The sequence below is a fragment of the Artemia franciscana genome, chromosome 3 (genome assembly GCF_032884065.1).
Source record: "Artemia franciscana chromosome 3, ASM3288406v1, whole genome shotgun sequence".
Classification (NCBI taxonomy): Eukaryota; Metazoa; Arthropoda; class Branchiopoda; order Anostraca; family Artemiidae; genus Artemia; species Artemia franciscana.
Window position 1 is genome coordinate 21,881,398 of NC_088865.1, and position 13,958 is coordinate 21,895,355.

Here is a 13,958-nt window from a genome sequence, read left to right on the forward strand (position 1 = left end):
AATCTAAAAATTATCAAAAAAGAAAAGGAAAACTAGCCATAAGTGGGATAAGCAATGGCGTTTATTTTTCACCCAAAACAAAATATATAAAAGAAAATTAGGCAAAGCAAATGCGACGGTGGGTTTGCTTTTGAAAATATTAGCCAGGAGGCCAGCCAAGTTGACGCCCGCCAAGAACGTGAAGATGAAGATGGAAAACGGACTGACATCCATGCTCACCGTTATTGACCACTAAAAAAAAGTTCAACTTTTTCAAAAGAGCATATATATATATATCTAACTTAAGAAAACTTAAGAAAATCTATTTTTGTATAATCTATTATCTGATGGAATTTCGCATACGATTCGCATATTAAGAGATGTGTCACAGTGTGGGAAACTTGGTTCAAAAATCGGACACATCAAAGCGCGTGGTTTGGGAAGTTTCCCAAAGCGTCACATCAATAGCTTCAATAGGTCTCTTATATTCCCATGGCAATGCGCTAAAAATTTGTCATTGCGCACACACGCACGAAAGCGGAGTCATGACGAAAGGTGTGCGCCTGGTGCGTCCAAAAAATCGTTAATGGAGAATATAGGAATTTTGCATACTGTATAATAATTATGCTGTTCTTTAGAGGGTAAAAAATTTTAAATTCACAGACCAACTTAGGTAAAAATAAAAACATTGAATTTTGAACGCATGCAAAAATACATTGCACTTGCGATGAAATTTCGTCGCAAAGGTGGTGACGATCTGTCAAGGCATTGCAAAGTCGTATCCCGATAGCAAATTTCAACACAGTCAGAATGGAGCTTAAATATCGGGACTGCTCTGCTTAGGGTCGGGTCACAAGCATCGCAGGCATGGACCAGCAACTGAATTGTTTTTTAATATTTATTTCATTTTTTCACGAAAATCTTGTAATACATTCACTTATAGTTCGCGGCTTTATTATTCGTTTCGCAATGCATACGATGGTTTGGCGTGTTCACTAAGACAGAGACATTGTCTCCGGTAAATGGAAAAAACACATTGCAATTAAAATTCCGCATTTGTTGAAAACCAAGCAGTAATAGGATAAACAATACAGAAATTGATTCTTCAAAACAGGTATGTTTTACAAATATTTAGTGACATGACTTACGTCTGGGTCTAGGCTCTTCTTCAGCTGTGAGAATTTACCTCCAAACGTTCGTTGAAGTGTTACCACCTAGCACTCCAACAATCTCAGAGAAAATTATCAAGAGAATAATTCACTGCTTCTTTTTCTTAAAATTATTTTCTTTGCTGGAGTGCTGCTAAACACAATCTTTTTTTAAGCACATTTTCATATACAACCAAAATAAATTTATCATTTCATGTTTCCCTTGGAATTGTAGCTGCGGCAATTGTAAATTAGAATTTGTGAAAAGATCTACTGAAAGGCAACCACAGCCCCTGTCAGCCTTTTGGCCCACTAACTAACATGGGGATTCTAATAATAAATAAACCTATGATACATATTTCAGATTTTTTAATATTAATCGAGAAAAGGAAGCAGGCAGATATATACTTGCTCTCTTTTAGATCTTTATTATCCCTAACAGCTTTTTTCATTTGATTCAGTTGACTTTTAACGTTTATCTTCGTTGATTTCAATGATTGATTGGTAAAATATTGACTCATCACACTTTATTTAGAAGTTTCCATTTCATAACTTTAGAGTTATTGTTTATTATAAGAAATTCTACTATTACCCCTAGAAAATACCTGATTAGCTAGTTATATCGGCTGAGGGCTATACTAGGGGCTTTAACACAAACTTCGAGTGAGGTTTATAAAGACGAAACACCGGTTAAAACAAAGGACAATAAAACAAAGGGCTATACTAGGGGCTTTAACACGAACGTCGAGTGAGGGTTATAAAGACGAAACATCGGTTAAAATAAAGGACAATAAAACAAAGGGCTATACTAGGGGCTTTAACACGAACGTCGAGTGAGGGTTATAAATACGAAACATCGGTTAAAACAAAGGACAATTACTAATACGTTTTTAATTAAGAAGGGATATGGTTGAATTTAGTAATTGTGTTTTTAGGTTTTGGTAATTATTTCAGAAGTTTGAAAATATCAGATTTTCAAATAATAATGTTCTCATAATAAGAGAACATTGGAATTTACGTGGTGATGCTAAGTTACTCTATCAAAGCTGAAGTAGTCCAAACCTTGAAAAAAGTAGCTTACCCACTCGATATCCCTTTTCAAGTCCTTCTTGCTGAGCTATTTTATTTGCAACGAAGAGTAGATGTCCCAACAACTAGAATAATTACAACGATAATAATTAAAATGAAACACAAAAATAATTAATATAATCAACAAAATAGAACCCAAAATAGCGGAAGAATCTTGTGAAAAATGTGTATAACTTATCTACACGAATATGTTGTTGGACAAATCGTTAAAATCTTAAGATTATGCAGAGAAATGGGTCGAAAGTCCTTTTTTCTACATAAAAAGTAGAATATAATTCCTCCAAAATAAGAATGTTAGTATAAACCTTAAATAATTAATTCAGAGTACGAATATTTATTCTTAAGGAAAAAAAGTTAAGGAAAAATCATCATTTTTACAATTTGACTATTTATATTGCTTTTTTGCTAAAAAATTTAGCTACAAATTTAACACTATGTGTATCCAATACAATATCCTATGCATAACCACGAGCTGGATGGCTCAAAAGACACGAATATATAGAAAGAAACTTCTATCCAATGGCATCTCCCTAATCATAAACTGCATATTCCTAACGAATCTCTTCCACCCACCCAATAACTAAATCAGGAGACAAGAGAAAAAGAGAAAATATCAACAACAAGCCTTGGAAACTTTGCTATATCTATTCAAGCTTTCATTCTTTCCTTTTATTCAAATATTCATTACTCTTAATTCAAACATTTATATTTTCAATTACACTCAGATTCAGTCTAAATATATGGAAATTAACGGTGACTTTTAATTCTATTTAGATATAAGGTACAGAGTATCTTAAAAGTCTTTCCATTAGTAAAAAAAAACATATTTATTACCATTGCACGTAAGATGTAGCAAGAACAGACTCAGAATTATTGGAAAACAAGTTAAGTTATTGTTCTTTTTGATTTGCTACAGATTTCAGTTATTCAGGTTGTATTGCAGTAATCCCATGAGTCCAGAATACAATAAATTAAAAATCAGTAAAACCACAACGAATACAAAAAAAAAATGTTTGAAGACCCAATTAAAAAAGGACTTGTTCTACCTACCACCCAATCTGAAGAAAAATCATTCATATAAGTCGCTAATAAGTTGCTTTGAGGTGTTATTAGTGACATCGATCTTGTTGTATCAGAGGAAATTCTGTACTATTTTTAGACTATGGACTTATTTTCTGCCCTCTGAGATTGGTCAAAACTCTGTTTTTTTTATACAAATGAATTTTGGAAAGGGAAATATAATTATTTACTACTTCTCCGTTATTCTAATCAACTTGGGCTAGAGAAAACATTGATTGATGGTTTCATAATGGTGGGTCAAATTTATTCAAGATTATCTCAGCGTTAAATTTGAGACACACCCTACGACTCGTCTTGTCGTTTCATTTCGAAAAGATACAAATTAGGATTATTGCGAATAATTTCATTCCATAAAAAAGGGTACAGCATTGTCAAAAGCTACAAAACGTATTTTCAAATGTCTTAATTGCTACTCCCCATTCCATAAGTTCTAAGGCTAAGTCTGACAGGGGACAGTACATTGTGTCAAGTGAAAATGATCGTGTGATATGGCTCCGTGAATTCCAGTTAGTATTACCCACTGTTAGGGATTCTCTTAACTCTACTTAAACAATTTTCGAAGAATAAAAATTAAAATATTTGAAGACCCAATTCAAAAATGACTTGTTCTCTTACCACCAACAAGTACTGTATCCAATTACTGAGCCCTCCGACACGAAAACGTAATGCGTTTTCTAGAATTTTGACGACAATTCTAAATAACTATCTTCCATGCTCTTTTTGGGACCATAGCACAGGCTCATAATGATACACTGATGCGCTACTAGTCTTCACTTGAATAAATCACCAGGTTTTATGAACATTTTTTTCGGCAAAATCAATACAGAACTTCGATTGGAAACACTCCAGGCACACAGTTCTTGATGAGTGTTCAGCACCTAACAAAGCTATTTTCACACACTCTTTCCAACGCGTCTTATGCTTAGGGTAATCAAGACAAGTTTGTGCCAACGAGTTCATCTTGTCACCTCAATAAACGATACCACAAGGAGAAAAAACTCCTCGTTACATAAACTGGTTTCGCAGTCAGGAGAAAAAAAAAAAAATCAGAGATATTGTACTAGTTTAACAATCATAGACGTACCCAGGCCTTTCCAATAGAAGGTGGAGAATGGGGTGGTTAATTGGCATAACTGTTGTCTAGGAAGCATACGTTGAATAAAATATGCAAAAAAAAACGAAACAGAATGCATGGCTAAATATTTTCTTAGGGCATTAACGGTGAGGGTGGAGAAATTGATGTGTGTCACAGGTAGGTCTAGGTTACAGAACATAACTGTGATACCAGCAACCCCCCTTCACAAACAAAAAAATAATGATGTACATGCGGTTCCCATTTTTTCTGACAAAACAAACAATGTCAATGCAAATGCATACATGATTTTAAAAAGGTGAAACATACATTCGCATTTCTTTGACCTTGAAACTAGAACTTGAAGTATGTGGGTACACGATAAGAGCATCAATGATGATTGAACAATGGCAAATCCCGACCCGCATTAATATTTACTAACATAAGTTACGAAATTTACTACAGTGATGATTAATGAATTTTAGAAAACCTAATAGCTTCTTTTTTTTCAAGGTCCAACTCTTTTTTGTCCTTCTTTTTTTTTTGGGGGGGGGGGAGGCGAACGGTTTTCTTAAAAAAAATGAAAAACACATATAAAATGCGCGTTTATGAATTTTTACGAGTCGGACAAATATTTTAGAGGGGGGGGGGGTCTGACCCCTCCCTTGAATACGGTCTCGGTTGGCGTAGAGGCACTGAAATGACGTTTCAGTTCCTGGGTCTTTTTTTAAGGAATAAGTAACAAGCCTGTACCCCGACCTTATGGTAGCGGCATCGATACCTGAACCATATTGCCAAACCAAGGATCAATCCATAGTGCTACCACTGGGGATTCACTTAAAATTTCATAAATTAGACGCTTAACAATACTATCCTACTTGTAAAACATATACTATTAAAAAAAAGAACGAAAATCAATAGAGGGTGAAATAAAACCAACCAATTCCCATTTTTCAGATCAACAGGAATTTCATGGAAAAAAAAAGCCAAAGAAGAACTACAAGGAAAAATAATCTACAATAAAAAAAAATTAGTTGAAGTTTTGAGCCCTAACAGGAATTTGCTTAAATGTAGCTGAAGCTAAAGCTTTCTTAACCTTAAACTAAAACCTATGGATCAAAAAAGTCAAACTTACGAAAATTTAAATATTCACCTGCTTTTGGTCAATCTCAGAAAGTAGCTTAGGAGAAATGCCTGGGGCTAATCTTAGCCATTCTAGGTGTCAAGGGATTGAACTTCTCATATAAGGGTTTAAAAGCATGCAAGCGAATTTACAATCATTAATTGGATGGTTTCAAGTCAAATGAACCAAACTAAGAAAAAATACCGCTCGACATAAAGCTTGTTGAGGTTAAGTAGCTAAGACTGAATAGCCTAGTTTGGTTAGATTTCTTTAAACTTATAGTTCCACCAGTTATGTTATTTTGTAATTTTACTAGCTGCTAGGTATAATTTTGCTACTTGCTAAATAAAATCCAAACAATGAAGTATAATTGCTTTCTGTGAGCTAAAATACGAAGAGAATCAATCAAGACTAAGCCCGATGATTTGAACCACATATTTCCTAAAAGAAAATTAGATATGAGAAGAATATTGCAGCAACTACTGCACTATCTTAGCAATAAATCTACGATTGTAAACATAAATGCATGACTTCAGCCTTGTTGAGAAAATAGTCATTTTTAACATTAAATAAATTAATAATTTATTGCTCAGTAATCCAATTGATTTTATTTCATTAACAGAACAGTCAGAAATTTCACGTTTAATGGTAGCTTGGCTCCTCCCAGTCTCAAAATAACAATTAGTCAAAATATTCCTTGGGTATCCACTCTTCTACGCCGACTTTGATAGCTATGTTTCACTTGAATTACATGATAATCAAGTATATTGCTCCAAATTTATTCTTTAAAAGAAGGAAATTCCTTTTAATTGGCAAATAAGTATTTTTTTTTTTATATTTGGAGCTTATTATGAACCCCATCAAAAACCTTACTTGAAGTATTTTTGCTCAACACATAAATAGACTAAACAAAAAAGAAAAACCTTTTCATCGCCTTCTTCGGCATGTTGAAGCATGGTGATGGGTCTTATGGGGATGACAAGAAAGTGAACAGGGGCTTGAGGGGAGACATCGTGAAATGCAAGGCAAGTCTCATCTCTATAGATTATCTTGGCTGGGATAGAGCCGTCTATAATTTTTGAAAATATAGTTGGGCCAGAAGGTCCTTTTGCTGCAGCTTCCTTGGCCTTTTCGACTTCCTCTGCTGACATTAGGCTGTTGCTCAAAGATATCTAAATGAAATACAGGTAAATTATACTATTTTAAAGAGAAGTAGAGAGAGATAAAGAAAGAAAGAAAAAGAGATATAATTCAAAGTTTCAAAATTCTTTAACTTAAAATCAGATGTACATCTTCAGACATGTCCAAAAAACTTTCTTCCAAGGCAGGCAGGCAACCCCTCTCTTTTAATTTTATATTTCAGGTGTGCAGTCCATAATCCTCTTCACTTTCTTACAATAGTTCCACTGCAACTATTTTGGGCAGATCGATATTTTGACAGAGCCAATGCATTCTCAACAGGTACGTATACACGACGGGAGGGAATGGAGGTATTCCGATCCAAGTCCCCCTCCACTCTCCTAGGCACTCACATATTTTGATAAAACTTACCTTTTTGTTTTTAATAGACAGCTTTATAAAGTCCAATGCAAGCCAAAGGCATCAAGAAAAAAAAAAAACTATTTTCTAATCAAAGGAGTAGAATTTGGCTAATAAACATTCAAATGTTGTTGGTCATTACTGGCTGTTTTTCTTCACCTAAAGATTATGTAGTACTCTGGTTATTATAGAGCCAAAATTGAGGTCACGAAACACAACATTATTGACAATAACTTACCCCACCTGGACAGATTCGGCACACAAACCATCAAGAGAATATTTAATAATAAGAATGCTAAACAATACACCAAACACTTACAATAAAACGCCCCGCTCTTTATGCTAAAGTTTGACTCTTTCTCACAACTCTACTTTTTAATACAATAAAAAACTTTAGCGTAAAGAGCGAGGCGTTGAGGAGGGGACAACCCCTTTCATATACGGAAATTCTGTTCGTTTTAAGTTTCAATGTCGCTCCTTACTTTCAGTTGAAAAAATTGTAATTCTATTTAATTTCTGAACGTTTTTGAATTAATACATTTTTTTTATTATGGCAAATTAAATAATTAAAACAAAAATTTGCATATTATTTTTTTTTTGGCTACATGGCTTTTTCATGGTAAGATAAGATAAGATATTTATTTCAAAAAATCACTATCACAAGCCCTCAGGGGGCCGAATTTGGACTTCGGAGTCGACTAATAGAACAAACAAAGCAAAAAACACTGATAATAATGAATAATCAAATTATGTATAAAAATACAAGTCAGAAAAAAAAGTCAAAAAATAAGTCAGAAACAAGAGCTAAGAGCTCATATGGCACTTGTGACGAGGCGAGAAGAGCTAAGAGCCAAGAGATCATATGGTATGAGTTCTAACAAAATTCTATGAATCAATAGATTGATTTAAAAAGGAAAATAAGAGGCTTAATGCCGGTCAAGATTTAAAATAAGAGCTCTGAGTCACAAAGTCCTTCTAAATATCAAAATTCATTAAGATCCGATCACCCACTCGTAAGTTATAAATACCTAATTTTTTCTAATTTTTCCTCTCCCTTTTGCCCCCCCAGATGGTCGAATCTGGGAAAACGACTTTATCAAGTCAAATTGTGCAGCTCCTTGACACGCCAACCAATTTTCATCGCCCTATCACGTCCAGAAGCACTGGCCAAATCACTGAACCCCTCCCCAACTCCCCCAAAGAGAGCGAATCCAGTACGATTCTGTCAATCAAGTATCAAGGACATTTGTTTATTCTATCCACCAAGCTTCATCCCGATTCCTACACTCCAAGTGTTTTTCCAAGATTTCCCCCTCCAAATCCCCACAATGTCAAAAGATCTGGTCGGGATTTGAAATAAGAGCTCTGAGACATGAATTCCTTCTAAAAATCAAACTTCATTACGATCCAATCATCTATTCGTAAGATATAAATACTCCAATTTTCATGTTTTCAAAGAATTCCGGTTCCCCCCTCGAACTCACCCGAATGTCAAAGGATCTGGTCGGAATTTGAAATTAGAACTTTAAAGCACAAGATCCTTCTAAATATCAAATTTCATTAAGATCTGGTCACCCTTTCGTAAGTTACAAATACCTCAATTTTCAATATTACCCCCCCCCCTAATTCCACCAAAGAGAGCAGATCCGGTCCAGTTATGTCAGTCACGTATCTTAGACAGGTTTCTACTCTTCCCAACCAGTTTCATCCTGATCTCACCGCTTTAAGTATTTTCTAAGATTTCCGGTCCCCCCAACTGCCCCCCCCCCAATTACGCTTGATCCGGTTGAGATTTAAAATAAGATATCGGAGTTACGAGGTCCTTCTAAATATGAAGTTTCATGAAGATCCGATCACTCCTTCGTAAGTTAAAAATACGTCATTTTTCTTATTTTTCAGAATTACCCCCCCCCCCCCCGCAATTGAGCGGATCCGTTCCAATTATGTAAATCACGTATGCAAGACTTCTGCTTATTTTTCCAACCAAGTTTCATCCCAATCCCTCCAATCTAAGCGTTTCCCATCATTTTAGGTTTCCCCAACCCAAACTTCCCCCAATGTCACCAGATCCGGTCAGGATTTAAAATAAGAGCTTTGAGACACGATATCCTTCTAAAAATCAAATTTCATGGAGATCCAATCACCCGTTCGTAAGTTAAAAATACCTCATTTTTTCTCATTTTTCAGAATTAACCCCCCCCCCCTCCAACTACCCCAAAGAGAGCAGATCCGTTCTGGTTATGTCAATCATGTATCTAGGACTCGTGTTTTTTTTTCACCAAGTTTAATCCCGATCCCTCCACTCTAAGTGTTTTCCAATTTTTAGGTTTCTCCCTCCCAACTTCCCCCCCCCAATGTCACCAGATCCGGTCGGGTTTAAAATAAGAGCTCTGAGCCACGATATCCTTCTAAATATCAAATTTCATTGAGATCCGATCACCCGTTCGTAAGTTAAAAATACCTCATTTTTTTATTTTTCAGAAATACCCCCCCCCCCAACTACCCAAAAGAGAGCGGATCCGTTCCGTTTGTGCCAATCATCTATCTAGGACTTGTGTTTATTTTTCCCACCATGTTTCATCCCGATCCCTCCACTCTAAGTGTTTTCCAAGTTTTAGGTTTCCCCCTCCCAACTCCCCACCCCCGTCACCAGATCCGGTCGGGATTTAAAATAAGAGCTTTAAGACACAATATCCTTCTAAACATCAAATTTCATTGAGATCCGATAACCCGTTCGTCAGTTGAAAATACCTAATTTTTCTAATTTTTAAGAATTACCCCCCCCCCCCCAACTACCCCAAAGAGAGCAAATCAGTTCCGATTATGTCAATCATGTATCTGGGACTTGCGCTTATTTTTCCCATCAAGTTTCATCCCGATCCCTCCACTATAAGTGTTTTCCAAGATTTTAGGTTTCCCCCCTCCAACTCCCCCCAATGTCATCAGACCCAGTCGGGATTTAAAATAAGAGCTCTGAGACACAATATCATTCCACACATCAAATTTTATTAAGATCCAATCACGCGCTCATAAGTTAAAAATACTTCATTTTTTCTATTTTTTCCGAATTAACCGGCCCCCACTCCCCCCCCCAGATGGTCAAATCGGGAAAACGACTATTTTTAATTTAATCTGGTCCGGTCCCTGATACGCTTGCCAAATTTCATCGTCCTAGCTTACCTGGAAGTGCCTAAAGTAGAAAAACCGGGACTTTAGGTTTTCCCCCTCCAACTCCCCCCAATGTCATCAGATCCGGTCGGGATTTAAAATAAGAGCTCTGAGACACAATATCATTCCAAAAATCAAATTTCATTAAGATCCAATCACCCGCTGATAAGTTAAAAATACTTCATTTTTTCTATTATTTGCGAATTAACCGGGCCCCCACTCCCCCCAAGATGGCCAAATCGGGAAAACGACTATTTTTAGTTTAATCTGGTCTGGTCCCTGATACGCTTGCCAAATTTCATCGTCCTAGCTTACCTGGAAGTGCCTAAAGTAGCAAAACCGGGACCGACAGACCGACAGACAGACCGACAGAATTGGCGACTGCTATATGTCACTTGGTTAATACCAAGTGCCATAAAAAGGGAAGGGGACAAAAAAAAAGTCAAGAAATAAACATGGTTTTGATCGGACAATTTTGATAAAGAAGGGGGTTTAAAAAACAACAACTAGAACTTCTTATTTTTTCACGAACGTTTTTATTAGTAGTAAATATGCGTAACTTACGAATTAACTTACGTAACGAACTTCTATATTTGTGAATTTTTATTATGTATATGAGGGGGTTCGCCCCCACTTGAAATTACTAAAAATTCTTTAGCGTAAAGAGTGAGGTTCTGAGGAGGAGACTACCCCCTTATCTACGTAAGAGTTTCTGTTCGTTTTAAGCTTTAATGCTGCTCCTTACTTCTAGTTGAAAAACTTTCGTTTTTATTTATTTTCTCATTGTTTTTTTTTAAATAATACTAGAAAATCCTGCACCCCTTTCATGGAAATTCCCTTCCCTCATGATAAATTCCTACAGGTAAAGATCCTCCCACGTAGCCGCCTCCCCTCGACCCCCCACTCGAAAAAGTCCCCCTGAAAACTTCTGTATACTTCCCAATAACCATTACTATATGTAAACAATGGTCAAAGTTTGTAACTTGCAGCCCCTCCCCCGGGAACTTGGGGGGATTAAGTCGTCCCCAAAGATATTATAGGTTTTTTGACTATGATGAACAAAATGATTACCATAAAATTTTGATCTGGTGACATGGGAAAAAAATGAGCGTGGGAGGAGACCCAGGTGCCTTCCAGTTTTTTGGTCACTTAAAAAGGGCACTAAAAATTTGCATTTCTGTTAAAATGAGCCCTCTTACGACATGCTAGGGCTACTGGGTTGATACGATCACCCGTGAGAAAAAAAAAACAAGAGCCAAGAGCTCGTATGGCACTTGTGACGAGGTCGGAACCTAAAATTAGACTCGGTACTAGAGTTACCGATATTGCTGTTCTTTGTTTATTGGCAATTATTACAAAGATAAACTTGCAAATGCAGTGTTACTGTAGTCTCTTCTTGTTCGGTGTTGTAACCTTCGTCCCACCAAGTCTCATCCCGATCTCTGCACTCTAAGCGTTTTCCAAGATTTCCAGTTTCCCCCTCTAACTCCCCCAAATGTTACCGGATCCAGTCGGGATTTAAAATATGAGCTCTGAGACACAAGGCCCTTCTAAATATCAAGTTTCATTAAGATCTGATAATCCCTTCATGAGTTAAAATACCTCATTTTTTCTAATTTTTCCAAATTAACCGTCCTTCTCCCCCCCCCCCAGATGGTCGAATCGAGGAAGCAACTATTTCTGATTAATCTGGTCTGGTCCCTGATGTGCCTACTAATTTTCAGTGATCGTTATATTGATCATGTATCTAGTTTAGGATCTTCTTCGTGTAAAAATTGGGGTGGTCCGGGATTTAAGCCTGAGACCTCTCGCACCCTAAGCGAGAATCATAGCCCTAGACCAGCAAACCACACTTATTGATCCACTAAACAAGACACAAGACTTAAAGCCGAGTAACAAATCTACAGTCCAAACACGAATTTTTTTTTAACAGAACCTCTAAGAGCTGAATATCTTTCAGCCTTTATTTGCTAAAGGGTATGTATCGCTACAACCTCCACCGATACGGTGGCTTAGTATTAAAAAATAGAAAAAAAATGCTCTTATTAAGCTAGTCTCAACAAGACTTAGCTTTCAATCTCAGAAGTATTGTGTGACAGTAAAATACTGGTTTTCCTACTAGCCGGTGCTCTCATTCCTTTCCCCTCATAAATCCGGCCTGAAATCCTAAAACTCCAGCTCCAAAGGACTAAAAGATTCTTCGAAAAAAACTCTATTTCTATTAATTGAGGACATGGTTACTACCACGGTTGCCACTGAACTGAAAAAAATCCATGGTATTTAACTGAAGAAGTCTTAACCTGTGTTGACTAACATCTCTTACAGCTTTCACTCTTACGGCACTTTGCGATGCTCACGTTTTTCACGCTTACATCACCAATACCAACGCAAAAATACTAGACTGACATTTTTGTATTGTTTCAGAGAAGCAAAAATGCATTTAAACTCTTTGAAGGAATAATTATTCGGAGCATGATTGAACATAAACTGTTAAATATTTTATGCCCGAGACATTCAATAGTCACGGATGTCGAGAAAAAAAAAGAAACCAAAATCTATGAATTTCACACATGTTTTTTCAATGTCAAAATTACGCTACAAACCAGAAGATTGAAATTGCGAGAACTCTGAGCAAAATGTACAAATTAACAATAGCTTGTTCTCAAATATTTTCAACTAATACTTCGTATATTTTACTAGATGCTGATTCTAATATTTTGATATGTAAGCTTGACCTACCTTTTAATGCACATGGCTCTTTAGCCCATTCCTAGCTTAATGCAAAATTACAACAGGCATTGTTGTACATTAGTGTGAGCCTATTTCTTTTTCGACTATTCAAAATGGGCCGAACGTGATAAACCCTAGTTTTAATTTCAAGTTTTGGCCGTCTTTAAAAGCTCTATCGCTGCCAATATATACCGAGAAGAAGTGAAAATCGAGTAAGATGAAAGTAATCTGATTCATTGGTTTTTTTGCTATGATTATTCGTCCCCTGAATTATTACTTAGTCATCAATAAATTCAGAAAAAAATCCTAACCAGCCCTGGATCCTCAAAATCCTGCCAATTTCAAAAATCCCAAACTTTCTGGGCAAATCCTAACGGTTACATCGTCACTAGCACTGAACTCAGAAAACCAAAAAAAGGGGAAAAAGTGATTATTTAGGGCACGTTCAGCTAGCTTAAAACAGAAAAACGGACAAATTACAAGGAAAAAGCAGCTACGAGCAAAAAAAAAAATAGTAGATAAGTATAATCTATTGTTCAGGAACTTTTTTTTTAAACCATTATTAATTTCACCCTAACTACCTGATTTTTATAGATAAGCTTTAAATGAAAGAAAGGATAGAAACTTGTCTTCGTGAGAGATAATGGCTGTTTTATGGCGAGAGTTGTAGGCTGGAAGACCACAATATTTAAGAGGAAAGACAATTCAGCTGTGGAACTTTCTAAAGCTTACATTCTGCCAGAAACAAGTCGAACGTTCCTGCCTTACCGTACTTGGATGCTAGCCATGCAGACACATCGAACGCTCCAACCCTACCATGATGCTAGCCATGCTTGATGTTGAAAACAAGGACCCGAAGCCGTTTTTTCCCAAGACGAAAAAAATGAATCAGATTCTGAGGAGTTGGTTAAAGGGTGTAGTAAGAAAAATTAATGCTTGAATGAACACTGCTGGATTCAGCATTTTTATCTTGGATATGGCACAAATAGTCCCGAAATACCCACTGCTCTTTATCATTCAAAGAACATTG

The 13,958-nt window shown here is 36.3% G+C and overlaps 1 protein-coding gene across 1 annotated transcript in view; it reads right to left on the reverse strand.

Annotated features, from left to right (window-relative positions):
- Nucleotides 1-43: 43 nt before the first annotated feature.
- The window catches only part of LOC136025017 (adenosine 5'-monophosphoramidase HINT1-like), a 34,549-nt gene continuing 20,634 nt past the window's right edge, over nt 44-13,958 (reverse strand). The window contains exons 2-4 of the mRNA XM_065700647.1: nt 6,415-6,663; nt 2,209-2,281; nt 44-231 (exon numbers count right to left, since the gene is read on the reverse strand). Coding sequence (XP_065556719.1) covers nt 140-231; nt 2,209-2,281; nt 6,415-6,663 — 414 coding nt within the window. The 3' untranslated portion in view covers nt 44-139. The remainder of the gene's footprint in view (nt 232-2,208; nt 2,282-6,414; nt 6,664-13,958) is intronic.